At 40.2% G+C, this 16,312-nt stretch overlaps 1 protein-coding gene across 1 annotated transcript in view; it reads right to left on the reverse strand.

Moving 5' to 3' along the window:
- Window positions 1-16,312, reverse strand: part of ngef (neuronal guanine nucleotide exchange factor) — a 23,610-nt gene extending 7,298 nt beyond the window's left edge. Inside the window, exons 1-7 of the mRNA XM_019861414.1 lie at window positions 15,754-16,312; window positions 9,629-9,725; window positions 8,221-8,523; window positions 7,791-7,855; window positions 6,227-6,465; window positions 5,793-5,953; window positions 5,521-5,673 (exon numbers count right to left, since the gene is read on the reverse strand). Coding sequence (XP_019716973.1) covers window positions 5,521-5,673; window positions 5,793-5,953; window positions 6,227-6,465; window positions 7,791-7,855; window positions 8,221-8,523; window positions 9,629-9,725; window positions 15,754-15,976 — 1,241 coding nt within the window. The 5' untranslated portion in view covers window positions 15,977-16,312. The remainder of the gene's footprint in view (window positions 1-5,520; window positions 5,674-5,792; window positions 5,954-6,226; window positions 6,466-7,790; window positions 7,856-8,220; window positions 8,524-9,628; window positions 9,726-15,753) is intronic.

The raw sequence follows: 16,312 nt of genomic DNA on the forward strand, positions 1-16,312 counted from the left end.
ACCAATTACTTGTTAAAGTTTGTACAATCAGTGGGATCAGTTGCAATGCATATATGTGAATGATAAAAGTAAATTGCACATTTGTCGAAGGAAATGTAAGGTGCTTCATGAAATGTTTTGTAAAAGATATGTTCATTAAATTTCAACATTTTCCTAATGTTCTTGTGCTTCTTTATACCAAAACAAAGGAAAGACATATTGTTTTGGTTATTTATAGCAAAGTATTGTATCATTTTATTGGTCCGGCCCACTTGACATCTACCGAGGCCGTATGTGGCCCACCATGTGAAATGAGTTTGACACCCCTGCTCTAGACAGTAACATAACACGTTCAATGAGCTGATGTCATATGGGAACATTGATAAACAAGGCTGTGTGTCATCCGCTTAGCCATGACAACTAAAATTGGTATTCTGAAACATTTGACCTAAAAAGACTGAACAAAAGGGGTCCAATGATTGACCCTTGAGGGACCCCACAAGTCACAGCGATTCCATCAGATTCAAAAAATTCCAACGGTCAAAGTAACTCTTTTCCTCCAAATAGGATCTGAACCATGTAAGGACTGTTCTATTTTACCCCACTAAAGCTTTCAACCAGTTCAACAGTATATTATGATGAATTGCATCAAATGCTGCACTGAGATCCAATAAGGCTTACATTGACACCTTGCCTGCGTCAGTACGTCAGGTTACCATTGTTTTTATCAAGGCCTGTTTAATGAGTTGTTGTTGTTATTTTTTTAATTAATTCAGTTGAACCACATTTCAGAATCGCTGTCTGATTTTTAATGGTTAATTTCCATTATTTTATTTTATTTTATTTCATTGTACGGAGGTACCAACAATTTTGTCCACATGTTTATGCTTGAGTATGAGCTAGGTGTTGATTAATAAATGCCTATTCAGGTTTATCGCTCAATCCATTGCAAGACCATTTTGTTTAGGTTGTTTGTAATACATGCAATCTGCCTTTTGGCTCAGACTGCAATATTTGTTGAATTCACTGTTGAGTTATACGTCACACAGTTGCAAGACAAAAAAGAGTGTGACGTACACTCTTTACCTAGCTTGTGCAGATTTCTGCTATGCTGACCTAACAGTGGTGACACACCCATTGCGGCAAATCCATGCAGATCAGGGTGTAGCATTATGGGTGTACCACTTTGCGGTAACATCGCTACAGTAATTAGTATTAACACTTAGAGCTACCGTAGCTGGTGGCACCATCTGTCATTTTTTTGGCATCTATTTGGGGAAAGACACATGTTCAGTGGATGAGGCACAGGGCCCACACCTCACTACATTTACCTTTGTTAATATCTATCTATCTATCTATCTATCTATCTATCTATCTATCTATCTATCTATCTATCTATCTATCTATCTATCTATCTATCTATCTATCTATCTATCTATCTATCTATCTCTCTCTGTCTATCTATAACTTATTTTATTGCTAAATATCTACTCAATTGATTGTTCTCTGTCTGTACAGTATCAAGGGAGCAAGGTGCAATGTGATTGCGTACAATCTCCTGTGTACAATCTTTCCCCGAGAGCCAGTTTCACTGCGTGGTGTCAGACACACCCGTAAGGTAGGTGCGCCTTTGACTTTAAAAGCCTGCTCTTCCAGACCACTCCCTCTCCGTATTTCCTTCTCTGCATTCAGCCTTTTTAACTATATCAGCTCTGCAACGTTTCTTGCATTTGTTTTGTTTTTGCCTTGGTTCCATCTGAATGGATGTGTAAAACTAGTTTACTGATTCGCAAATACTGATGCCGTTCATTTCAAACTGCACATACAATACAAGAGTCATTTCCTCGTTGTGGTGGTGCCATTGTGATGCCAAAACAAACTACACAGCATTCAGTTCTACTAAATATTTAGTCACCGTCACTTATTGTCAAACCTAGTTTTTCCAGTTAAGAAAAAGGTAGACTGACACTGCTCATGGCTCTTTGGCTCTCATACCTTCAGCCAGGGTTTCTGTTATAGTCCCCACTCACATACACATTATACGTAAACAGCTATCTTTACATAGATGGTGATAGGTTATTTTTTAATTGACAGAGAAAGACACCTCTTAAGTTACTACTACTATTGATTATTATCGCTGTTCTATATTGAACCACAGTACTAAATATGTTGTTAAGATAATTATTCTACAATATCAGTCAAAATTTTGAAACATTAGAATTGGAACAGTACAGTTTTTAACCACCTGGCCATCCCAGCAAGCCAAAGCCATAACATTGGCTCCAGTGAGTTTTATATAAAAAAGACATACAGACGGACGGGCGGACCGACTGACCAACAGATAGATAGTGAAAACTGTCAGCCTGCCTGAATAAAATGCTTTAATTCAAGACAGTGACTCAGTGATTAATCATCTTTTGGGTTCATCTCCAGATTGATAAGAACAGACACACTTGACAATGTAACAAGGTGGAGCCCCTCACACTTTTGAGTGTACCGTAATCTGACTTCTGCACCTCATTGGAATAGACATACTGTAAATCCATCTTTCTGGTGTACCTTCTTCCTACATCATTGAATTAGTGGTACCATATTGTTCTGTCCTTCATTCACAAAATACTGGTCTTCTAGTGATCCATCCATCCATCCATTTTCTGATCCGCTTATCCTCACAAGGGTCGCGGGGGGTGCTGGAGCCTATCCCAGCCGTCTCCGGGCAGTAGCGGGGGACACCCTGAACCGGTTGCCAGCCAATCGCAGGGTACACAGAGACGAACAACCATCCGCACTCACACTCACACCTAGGGACAATTTAGAATGTTCACTTAACTTGCCATGCATGTTTTTGGAATGTGGGAGGAAACCGGAGTACCCGGAGAAAACCCACGCAGGCCAGGGGAGAACATGCACTAGTGATCCCAAGAGCCAAAAAGAAGTTAACAGATTCTAAACCATTTTCTATTCAGGCTCTAGTGCTCTGGACTGCCCAATCCACGGATATTAGCGCTGCTACATCAGTAGAGATGTTTAAAACACGACAAAATACTTATTTATATATTCTTGCATTTAGCTGAACTACGAGTTGGCCTGTTTGACTGCTGCTTCTATTCTTTCTGCTGACCCCTCTTCCCTGCCCGGCTTTGGGGAGTGAGGTGAGGTGACGATGACCGAATTGGAAGTCACTGTCTGGATTCTGTAGCAAAGATCGGAGGTTAACCACATCCACGGAAGTGAGGTAATAGAGATTTCTGCATTGACCAACTGAGCGGGGACCCACTTCACTAAAGATGTCTTCTTGCGGTGTATCATTTGACTGAATGGACTTTCACATTATTTCAACCAACATTGCATCGCACCATAATAATGTGTGAAATGTTGCCCACTCGGCATCCATTGCAGCCTGGTTATCCTGGAAGGGGGATGCCCCATCTGTGGCCCCTTCTCAAGGTTTTTTATTTTTCCCCAGATTTTTTTTTTTGTTGTTGAGATTTTCCCTTGCCCTCCTGGGGGTTAAAATCAGGGAATATTGTTAATATTTGTCAACTGTGGGCATGTGAAGCTCTTTGAGATGTTTCTGTGATTTGACTTGACTACTCATCCATCCATTTTGTAATGAGATTATCTTGTTCAGGACCATAAAGTAAGTTGCCTATCCTGATATGGGTACAGTATATCATTAATTAGATATTGATCAGGAGAAGTCTCAAGCCTGCTGTACTAAGTCAGCCATGGGAACCACCACACAACCAATGACTGATGTTCACCGATGTCATGTACATCAGCAAACTACTATGGCATGTAACAGAACTGGTGTTTTAGTGCATATGTGCTACCTGTCTTGTACGGAGCGTGGGAACATGTCACTAGCTCTATAATGTGTTGGATGAGAAGCGATATACAGTGCACGTCGAAATTCACAACCACACCCTTCACAGTTGTCATTCTCAAAAACAAAGCTGCTTTTTTGTTTTACAAGCGTGACTCCGATTTCACTCACACGCTTGGTGATTAATTTTTCTTTGCAGATCATGCACTGGAATTATGCAAATACCAAAGTTATTATCTCAAGAAATAGGTGATTTTCCACTCTATAATCACATGAGTAAAGCTGTTTCAATCACTTAATCAAATATAAGAAACTCCTCGCTGCCATAAAACAGGTTAGTTTGTCAAAAGATGCAGGTATATTCCCAAAGTATTCAAATCAATTGTCAGGGGTATAAACCAGTACCTATGATGTTATGACTGACTTTCAGGTACTTTTTTTGTGAATAGGTTATACACTGTGTACCTCAGACCTCGTAAAACAGAGACCTCTCTTTCTTTGATGCAGATAATTTGCTGAATATTAGTGTCGAATGTGCAGTGATACTGTACCTAAAAGTGAGCGCACGCCTTCTCATTTAAGAGCATGAGCAATACTCTTAAAAAAGTACTTTCGGTTTCACATGAATAAAATGTGAGCAACTAGTGTCATTTTCTACTCTTTTCCTCGAAAATGTTCAAACGATACGGTATATGTTAGTTTCACATATTTTAATCATGCGCAACCGATGTACATGTCCAAATCCAATGGAACCCAAGGATTTTTTTTGGGTCACTTTTTGGTAAAATTTGTGTTGTTTTAGCTGTTTACACAAAAATAATGTTTTGGGAATGCAGACACTCCCCCAACCCCCACCAAAAATGTTTTGAGGCACATTCGTCGCCAATATTAGATGAAGGCACATAGTGATAATCTGTCTCCCAGTCAGAAGTATCTGGGGTTGCCCCTCGACCATTTAATGACATTTTTATTTTATTTTAATAAACTAATATTATGGGTGGCCCAGTGGTTGACTGGTTAGCGTGTTGGCCTCACAGTGCAGAGGTGCAGGGTTCCATTCCAGCCTCCCTGTGTGGCGTTTTCATGTTCTACTTATGCCTGCGTGGGTTTTCTCCAGGTACTCTGGCTTCATCCCATATTCTAAAAACAGGCTTGGCAGGTTCATGGAACACTCTAAGTTGTCTCGAGGTGTGAGTGTGAGTGCGGATGGTTGTTCATCAATATGTGCCCTGTGATTGGCTGGCAGCCAGTTCAGGGTGTCCCCCGCCTACTGCCCGAAGACAGCTGGGATAGGCTCAGTTCCCGCACACTCCGCGACCATTGTGAGGCTCAGTGGATCAGAAAATGGATGGATAATACTATGTAAGTAAAGTGTACTCCAAAACTCTCATTGTAAAATTTACTTAGAATGTCTGAGTAAAAAAAAAGGTTACTAGGTTTTTTTCAAGTAGATATCACTCCATTTTTTTGTCAGTTTAGCATCTACCATTTACTTTTTAATCAGGATGTTTCATTGTCGAACTATAGTGCCATAATGAAACAAAACATTTTTACACAGGTGCACTTTGGAGCATTGACAATCAATGAAAGTGTTGCAGTGATCATAAGAGGCGATCTTCATTTCAGTCTTATCGGAACAAATGACTCCTATTGATATTGAAAAGGACTAAGGAGCAGAATGCAATACATTATAAATAATAATAAGGAATACTCACGAAATTCTCCTGTAGTTCTTTTCCTGGTACACCTGGTTGATGACATACTTGATGAAGACACTGAAGTGCTCAACAGCATGGTTGTAAACAATGTCACACACATCCGAAATCAAAATGGACTTCTCAATTCGGTGTTCAAGATCCATCAGGAACCTAAGAATATAAGAAAAGTGTTATGAGTGATTGCGAAAAAAAAAAAAGTCTGTTTCCTGGAATGAATTGAATAGGAAGTGAATGACCAGCAATTTGTGTTTAGCAAAGCGTTATCCTACCGTTCACTGGCTTTCATGACTTCTTCAATGTTGGAGAAGAGAAAGTGCATATCAGATTGGCTGAGGGTGTTTATTAAAGAAGGATTCCGAAGGAAGTGAGTTTCGAGAATCTCCAAACTCTTGTAGTATGATGCTTCTGAAGTAATAAGCTCAAACATGGCCTGGACAGAAAAAAAGAATATTGTCATTGATATAAAGGAGAGTAATTCAACCAACATAATATTGACCTATGGCAATAATAAATTGTGCCTTGTCAAAAAAAATCATGTTGTGTTGACTGAACTGAAAATGGATATGTTGTGTGCTAACAAGCATCACAAAGAATATCCGTGCAAAACAATAACAATAAACACAACGACAATAAAAAAAACATTTGGGGAAGAAAGCTGTGCCATTGAAAATGCTCATCCCAATTGCAAAGCATTTTTGATCACCTCTTGCATTATAATTTCTTTTTGAGGCAACTGGGTGAGCAGTCCACTGGCCTGCACCACTTCCAGGTTCTGCCACAAGCTCAGCGCGCGGGCATTGTTCCTCAGCTGTAGCTGTAACACTGGGGGCGAAGAGATATTGGACCCCGCAAACATGCTGGAAGGACTTCGATGGTCACGCTGTCGCCGCTGCTCAATCTCCTGCTTCTTCGATGTGTCTCGGTATTCCTGATACAAGAAGGCTGGAAAAACAAAATAAAATATGACATTAGCTTGAAGTTAGATGTTTTTTGTTTTTGTTTTTTTTTCACCCGCTTTTTCGATATCATTTATCCTGTTCAAGATCTCAGCAGATTTGGAATCTGTGGTAAAAGGTAAACTACATCCTGGACTGAACAAGCTAGGGGGTAACCATGAATGGGACGTTGACCATAAACTGAATATAGCAGCAACATGAAAGTCAATTAAGTGAAACACTGCACGGGGGTGGCCACAGTGAGTCAATTGCATGATTTGTTTGGCAAACATCACTAAAGCTTTGTGCTTTTACAACTGTAAAATAATAGTTGAATTGAATGAAGAGTTGAGATTTGGGGGGAAAAAAGGGTCTAATCCAACTCCTGTGGATTAAGTAATCAATAGTATACAAGTTAAAAGGGTTCGTCTTTGCCTATACTGTTCAACAAGTTTTGTTTTTGTTTTGTTTGTTTTTTGTTTTTTTGGGGTGGGGGGTAGTTCTTGGGTTATTCTTCTTGCCAGTGTGAAAGCTCAGAGAAGCGGACATGTGTGCACCCTCTATTTTATTTATCTACTTCGGTCCAGACCGGAGGAGGCCTTCCCAAATAAAAGCGTTAAACAGCAAATGAGACAGTATAAGCACCCCGAAAGGTTAACCCTGTAAACTGATAACGGTATGGTAAGCTGTCCACTGTAGTAACCGCTGTACCTGAAAGGGTTAATGAATGGAATTTTCTTTTTTTTTGTTTTACTGAGTATGAGTCTGAACATAAAGTATTGCAAGACAATGTGATTGTACTAATGGAGAGGCATTGCCGTTTTACATTCAATGTAGGAGTTGAAGAAGCAAACCAAGAATTTTTGGGCGGGTTCAAAGTTTACCGATAAGAAAAGCCATATTTTTCATTGTCTATCGACTGCGTCTATACCGAAAGTTAAGGTAGCTTGAAACAGCAGGAGTGCGTTGCATAATCTCCCCCAGTCATAACTGCAGATTGGTTTGGTGGGCGTCGAACTGGATTGCAAGTTACATAAGAGTGAAAAAATACGCAGCTGAAAAATGCACAGTGCGGAGATGTATGTGTAAACAACAATAAGGAACTGCCATTTCCCAGTCATTTTCAAATAATGCATGCATTATTTGACCTGAAACATGCATTGAAAATAAAAGGGTTATTGGACTCTTGACCCATAAACCAATAGTTGTACCTCTGATCGCACCACTACTATATCTTAACAAGTATGACAGGTTAATTAGGAATCAAATTTGTGGCAGCCCAAGAGGGGATGACAGCTCGAGAACACGTTGAACAGCGATTCGCGTTCTCACCGATGTTTTTGACAATGTTGATGGTGTGACTGAATGTCTTTGAGTTCGCTCCATTGCTCAGCAACCTGAAATGAAAGAACAGCGGACAGATAATTGTGAAAGACAAGCGGGCAAGCAGGTGGAAGATTATGTTCACGATGTGTCACTGGACATATGAATTTAAATGAGACGGCAGGACAAGCAGTTATGTCACAGCACAGACACTGTGACTTGTTTGTGTTTTACTTACTCTTCATTAACATTCACTCCCAAGCAGCACAATGTAACACCACTTATTAAATAGAATTTTCAGTTGCTATACACAAAAAAATTATACGTTTGCTTATTATGTTCCTTGCATGCTGGTTTTCAGATCATTTAGTTGTAGCAGAAACCCACAAGCTTTAATTATTTGCCCATATCCGGCATTTGCAGTGTAATTTGGTCAAACCTGTGGTTGAAGTTGTCCCGGTCAGCCCCCTCCGGACTAGGCATTCCCGAACGCATGGTATTTCCAATGTCGCGTACAGTGCAGGCTGCAGTCGTTTGCTCAGACAGCTTTTTAATGTCTCCGCTAAGTATGCTGTGAGTCCGGTATGAGATGGAGTCGGCCGTTAAAGCACTGTTGTGGTAGGAGGTAGAAGATACGTCCACGCTGCCTCCTCCCACACCTCCTCTTCCCTTATTCACAGCATCCTTGTTGCACAAGGCATAATATCTGCTGCTGGCCACACCATTGCTTGGCAACACAGGTCTGGAATGAGGGAGATGTGGTGAAATCAGAGACTTGCATTTCATAACACAAAAGCTACTTTCGATTTATCGCTATCCAAGCCCATCCTTAGAACAGAAATTCCAAAGCAAAGTGTGATCACGATATGTACATTTGTTGGTTTGTTTTCGTGCACGTGCTACAAGTCTAGCCATATATACAACTAATTGTTGGAATTTTCGCCTTTGGACAGTATTACCATAATGGGTCACTGATTATGGGTTGTGAGCGTGTAAACATTTGTCTTAATTTTCCTTATTTATAGTTTCTGAAAATAAAACTGAAGGCAGATAGCTTCACAAACGAATCCAATTTAAGGTAGGAGTAGTGAAGTCACATTCATGTCTGATTATGACAAGACAAATTGTTTGTACACGATACATTTCATTTTTGATTTGATGGCAACCAGTTCCGGGTGAACCACACATGTTGCCTGAAGACGGTTGCGATTGGTTCCAGCCAGCTTGAGACCCACGTGAGGAAAAGGGATAATGGATGGATACAGTTTGTATAAATGACCACCCTTGTGCAGCTCATTCCCAATAATTCTCACAAACTGAAGGTGTATACTAGTTTTATGCTAGTTCTTTTTTTCACCCATTTGAAATCCCAATGATAATTTAAAGGAATGTGTGCTCCGTGTTTTGAAATATTCACATACACATGCCTCGAAAGTACTTGTCAAGAAAGATATCTCAAATAACATGGGGTTTTTGGCGTGTGATTTTATATTGTATCTACCTACACTGCAGTTTTGACAAACGCAGTATGGGTACCGTATGGTTTAATGAGCCACATACAGTATATGACATTTATCATTTACTGTTGGAATGGAATGTTACACATATAAACAGAAAATAGACTACTTACACTCATTTTAGTCTCAGTTGATCAAAAGAAATTTACTCACAATTTGAAGCTCTCGCATCATGTTCGATGTATACTGTAAAACTGAAAATGTCAGATACTGTGTCTCTTTTATTGACGGTCTAATGGCCCTCAGTGTGTGTCTGCCAGCATTGTTTCAACATGCAACAAGCACATTTGTTTTGGTGTTTGATAGTCAAAGTACAGTAAGTCAACTCACCGACCACCCGCTGACAGTTCCGGTGATTTATGGGGTGATGGGCTATTAGAATAAGAGTTTGCTGATGTGGTGTTGTCCACTCCAGTCCTGGGAGAACCTGGTGTAAAGAGTCAAAGTTGGACATGGTTTGGAAAGAGAGAGGGAAAAAAAGAAAAGTGAAATGTAGCACAATATGAAATAACAGAGCACTGTTTGTTTGACTGTTTGTTTGTTTGTTTGTTTTGTGGCTGAACTAAGTGAGTGCCAGAGCAACTGAAGTGTGACACTGTGATTTTATTGCAATGGGATTGACTATAAATATAAGTTAAATGTTTTTCAGCAAGTGCATTATGTGCACAATATTCATCATTTTAAAGAAAACAGCATTCATAAAAATTCTGGCTTACCATCTAGCTAGCTAGCTAGCCGCTACTGTAGTTGGGAGTCTATATTACTGTACAGACGGACGCATTGATTATTATTCAAACAATAAACAATGATGAATGTCTCTACGCTCTGTTTCAAACTTGGGTTTTATGGACAGCTGGGTCAAGGATTAACTTTAACCAAGGTGATGGAAAGGCTAAAGCTTTGGGGAAGAACATATTTGATTGTGATCACAAACACACAAGCTCATCTGTGAAACTCGGTGGAGGTGATGGCTTGGGTTTGCATGATATCTTCTGGGAGGTGGGACCTCATTAGTCTTCAGTTATGTAACACATGACAGCATAATCAAAATTAACTCGGAAGTCTACGGGAACATGTCGTCTGCCAATACAAAGAAAGATGTGACAAAAATAATTGGGAGAGCCCTCAAGATAATCCATCCATCATATTTGAGCCGCTCATCCCCACGAAGTTTGCAGGCATGCTGAGCCTATCCCAGCTGACCCGAAACTGCTGCCAGCCATTCGTAGGGCACACACAGACTAGCAAACATTCAGACGCACAGTCACACCTATGAGTAATTTAGAGTGTTACATTAACCTACCATGCATATTTTTGGAATGTGGGAGGAAACCGGACTGCCTGGCGAAAACCCAAGCAGGCACGGGGAGAACATGCAAACTCCACACAGGAAGGCCAGGGCCCGGAATCTAAGCCTGGATCTCTGTGAGGCGGATGAGCTATCCAGTCGACCACTGTGCCACCGCCGTAGGATAAAAATGGCCCTCCCCAAAACCCAAACTGCATCAACAACAAAGGAGTTAATAAAGGGAAAGGAGTGGAAGGTTTGCAACTTGCCAAGTCAGACTCAAACACCAGAGAGCATGCACTTTACCTCCTAAGGAGAAGAGTGAATGGATGAACCTTTCCAAAACAAAAAATAACTACCGGTATTCAAATACACTGTTTTGTTCATCTAGAAATATCATCTTTTATTACAAATGATGCTACTTTCTAATTTGTGTCAAATGTAAATGTAAAATACCCAGTAATAAAAGTTCTATTAATATTTTTCTTTACTATTCATCTTTCCAGGTCAAAACCATTTTTTCCACCTTACAGCAAAAATAAAGGAATTGGCCTGACTGTTCCAAAACTTTTGGAGGGGAGTGTAGGTGGGAGGTCAGTCAGCATGAACTTGCTGTATGTCACCTAGTACTGTAAGCAGTGGCATTCCGTCAGGGCCAGCAAGGCCTTCTCTGCTGGCCTAAACATTCTCAGAAAAGTAAATTTAATAAATAACATAAATTTAATTTGTTATTTTATTTTCATAAATATGTAAACAAAATTATTCTCTGTATTCTTTACGTCATATTATTTCCACTTAGTCGAGTGGCTTTCAATGTTATTTTAAATAACATTGAAAGCCACTCGATAAATAACTTATTTATTATGGTAGAGTTTTTAACCAATCATATTTCAGCTAGCTTGTGTTGCCAGGTAAATTAAACTTGCTCGGGGCCTTCATATTAAACAGAGCAGGCCCCTGTGCACTGTAAGTGAATGGGCACAGTCAGGTTGCAATAGCCACCATATCGTTTGTAGTTGTGCTTGTTACAAAAAAGCATTTTAAGAATAAATTGGTCACTGTATGCGTACTAGGGCCAGCTAGAAGGCCTTACGTCGAGACTGGCCGTGCGCATTCGGTGATTGGATTAACGCCTTTTCTGTTTACTGAGAATTGTATCCTGACTTGTTCAATAAAGATTCTTTAAAAAAAAAAAAAAAATTGATTGGATTAGCGCCTGCTAGAGCTATCACTGCATTTTAACCCAAAATGGCTGAAGGAGAAGACGTTGATCTGGTTGCAGAACTACTTTCCACACAATTTTCAAGACGGGCCTCCCACGAAAAGCTGGATATTGTGCGAAGAAGTCGCCCAAGCCCAACTCCTGCACTAGCTAGCCTGTCCCAGCAAGGAAAACGGTTTGTCCGTCATTTTCAGACGAGCAATTATGAACGGTACCCGTCGCTCACAGCCTCTGAGAAACGCTGCAAATTGTACTGCTGGGAATGCCTATTGCTTGCAACTGACCGATTTGGTGTTTGGAGCCACACTGGATTTACCAATTTAAGTTGTTTTACCAAGGCAGCAAGGAAACATCAGAGCATGGTTGGGCACTTACAAGCTACGGTGTGTTTAAAAACATTTGGGGACACTCGCGTAGATCTGCAGCTCGGTGAACAGGCACTACATTGGTGAGTAAATGAATTTTATTTTACATTTCTTCTTGTCATTTTATTTCGTTGGTATTAAATTAATGGTAATGAAATAAAATGACAAAGATACAAAAATGTATCAAATAAATCTGCTCACCTGCAATTTATAATGGCGCATTGTCGTCACCTTTGTGCACGAAAGTTCGTTCAATCTCAGCTGTTCAACATTTTCAGTTATTTGCTGTTGTATCGCCGATATTCAAAATGCAAATGATCTGTTTACTTTATTTTCAAAGAATAGTTTGTTTTGCTATTGTTTGGTTGGTGTCTTATATGAAACTGCGACATTGCGCAATTTATTCTTATTCTCGTATCTCTTATTACTCTGGAGGAGGTGGGCAACAGCAGGATGCTAGCTAAGCTAAAAGCTATGTTGGACAGTCCCTCCCACCCTCTCCAGCCCAAATTATTGTTTGGTTGGTGTCTTATATGAAACTGCGACATTGCGCAATTTATTCTTATTCTCGTATCTCTTATTACTCTGGAGGAGGTGGGCAACAGCAGGATGCTAGCTAAGCTAAAAGCTATGTTGGACAGTCCCTCCCACCCCCTCCAGCCCGCCCTGACAGCACTCGGTAGCTCCTTCAGTCAGAGACTGTTACACCCGCGTTGCAAGACGGAGAGATACCGCCTTCCACCATTGATCTTGCCTCTGGGTGTGACAACAATCCTCCACTGCCCACCCCCACCACTAAGACACACTCATCCATTGCTGTGAACAGTAGGGGGTGCTTTGAAAACAATATATTAAATATGATAACGATAACAATAATAATTGCTTGAATGAATTGATTTCTACAATAATTCAGAAGGATTGATACATGCTGTTGTTATATTTATGAATGAAGTACGCTAATAACCACCAAAAGCGCAAAATCTGTCTGCCGGCGGTGAAATCAAATCCACCAAAATCGCGTTACACCACCTGCGCCACAATTTAGACCTACTTTTAACTGGACTAAGGTGTAGTCTACTTTCTGTCAGCAAATTGTCAGCTGTGCCAGAGACGGAAAACGCCCTCAGTCTGCTGGCATGCGCAGCATGGCACAGCGTGGTCTACCAAACCCCCAAACATGGTAAACTCGGCTTGCTCCAGCCCGATAATGAAGATGCACTAGTTTTTAATCCGAGCCCACGTGCGCCTGTCTATGAAAATAGAGCCTGTAATGTTACAAGATTAAAGTCAAGTCTTTTTTACTTATTTAGTGTCAATTCACAAGAGGCTATCTCAAGGAACTTTGAGCAGGTCGAGAACCACACTTGTCACACATGATAGATAGATAGATAAATAGATTGATAGATAGAGATTGAGTTACCGGGGGAGGGGTAGAAAATAATGTGTACAACAACAGCTGTATCAACAACAGCAATAAAGTCGGATTTTATGAGAGTAAAATCAAAATTTTAACAATGAATGACAAAATATTGTCATGAACGTCAAAACACATCTCAGAACAGCACCCATTGTCTGTCAGTATATTTTTGAAGAACTGTATATTACATTTTTGTTTTTGGTGTGGCCTTCATAATCCTTTGCATTAAAACACTGAGGTTTTAAATAGCAGAACAGAAACATCCATCCGTCCAGACACTCCCTAAAAATTAGCTTAGAAAATATGCATGAACCTGTTAATGCGGCGTCATCAGTGCATAACGTGTTTAGTTCAGTGTCAGAAGAATAAGGCATAATTAAGAAACATTTGCATAAAAATGCCCAAGTAAAGCGTGGATACTGCTTGTAGTCACCCAGGAAGCAAAATGCCAATCAAGCACCGAGCATAAATACAATTTGTTCCGTGTTCACATGTATTTTTGGTTTACTATTAAGTAGATGTTGACTTCACTGAGAAATCATCTGATTATCAGCGCTTCCACTTTTCTGTATGTGTTGCAAAATCAACAACCTTATCAACAGATCTCTGACAACACTTTCAGACAAGCCTCGGTGCTTTTTATGACTTGTACTGCCTTTTTAATGCATGCCTGTCTCACTGTGTACTATCACCCTATAACCCTCTGGAGGCCTGCTCTATGCTGGGCAAAGTCCAAGCTCAAACACTTTAGTGTGGCTCAGTGAGAATGGTTAATTCCTGCTGAGAATAATGGTTTCTTTACACAGTAAAAAAAAAAAGTAAATAATAATAATAATAATAATAATAAAGCGTTTCCATCATTCACTTGGCAGTTGTTGAATGTTAGTCTGTGAGTAAAAAGCAAATTCACTTTAAAAGTTCACTCCTAATAATTTTTGTTTCGTCTGATGACGTCAGATGTTGACGCGGAAAATTTAGATATTACTCAGACAACTGTGTTATTTTAACCCAACAGGTTACTCAGGTTGCACCCACACAGATTTGCACTGCAGTAGAATATGTGGCAAGCCTTTGTCGCACATTTAGCAGCGTCTGACTCTATATGTCAATTTGACAGTGATACAGAGTGACACAATATGGCGTCTGAAGTTGAAGCCGTACTGAAAGTAAAGCATGGAGAGGTCTGAGGTGAAGAGTAAATTGGCTCCAACGCAAGGGTGTTCATTTTGACAGTAGATTGCATTTAATGAGATTGAATTAGACTGTTTCTCAAATTGTTACCGACAAGGGACCAGTTAATCAATATAAACCTATTATGACTACCTCTAAGGCTATGTCCACACGTATACAGATATATTTTTGAACAATTATATTTTCCCCGGTTCGGGGGTAACGACGAAAAATAATCCAAAGCGTGGAAAAGCACCATCAGTTGACGTTGTTGTGCATTTGATCACCTCTATTCCCACTTTATTTTTAAATTCTCTTGAGCATGTCATAGCAGGAAATGAATTTCGCACACGTAGGGTGACAACGTCATCCGACTTTTTCTCTTGTTGAATACAGCTTAAAAACTTTGGACCACATTGCACATTTCAAATGACACATGCCATAAAAGTGCTGTTCTCTCCGTCAATACCCGGAAGCTGAGAAGGAAGTTCTGAAAAAATCTTCGCACTGTCTGGAGTTTTCTAAAATTGTAATGTATTATGGCTTAAAACAACATTTGCATATGGATAAAAAGCCGTGTTTTGAAAAATATCCTCGTTTGTGGGGATATGGATGGGGCTTCATTTCAAGAACATGCAACAAGGATGGCGATAGAACGTAAACAGAAACTGTTGACAATGAAACTTAAAGGTTACCTTTTGAATGTTCGTATGTTTTACTATGCCAAAAACCAGCACTTACTGAACAGTAAACGATATTAAAATATGACTAAAACTTGGACATGCACTCTCTTTGTAGTTAGAGGTAGTGTCGCAAAATAAATACATCACTAAATCGGGTGAAGTCGGTCTACTTGTGGTGTCTCAGGGACCACTGGTGGTTCTGTGGGCCACACTTTAAGAAACACTGGCTGACATGTGGCCATTGGGTATAAACTCCACAAGTATATATCATAAACAACCTAGATCACCATATGATTCGATGTTTTCTTACTTTCTGAGTTTTCAGAGGCAGCCATTCTCTTCCTCCTCATTGAACGGTAAAAGCGAGAGTTTCTGCGAATAGGCTCTCTGCTCAGGCCTACCCTGGATTCATCATCATCATCGTCATCATAGTACTCCGCGTGGCTGGGTAGAGCCAAAGCGGTGGGATGCTTGTCTGGCGTGTCCTGGGATTTTGTCCCCCACTTGCCCCGAAACAAGGCAGCCACAGACATGGTGAATGTATCACGGTTCTCGATTTCAAGTCTGCTCAGGAAATTCAGTGCGACTCGGAGGAAACTTGATGAAAATAATCCATCCTAATCAGCCAGAATCCAGAAGAAAATCCATCTTGAGAAATGATTGGCTTTCGTGATTATATTCATGAAAAAAATACTCGTAAATCCCAAACAGGAGTGGTGAATTGTAGTGTAAGCAGCAAAACAAAAAGGTCAATGTTGCTCAGCTCCTCTCCATTCTGTCCTGTTGTTAGCTACGCTGGCAGCCAGTGGGACCAGAGTGCTTTGCTCATTTCTACCTAAGCTGTAATTATTGCATTTATGACTCGCTTT

The sequence above is a fragment of the Hippocampus comes genome, unplaced genomic scaffold (genome assembly GCF_001891065.2).
Source record: "Hippocampus comes isolate QL1 unplaced genomic scaffold, H_comes_QL1_v1.1 scaffold122, whole genome shotgun sequence".
NCBI lineage: Eukaryota > Metazoa > Chordata > Actinopteri > Syngnathiformes > Syngnathidae > Hippocampus > Hippocampus comes.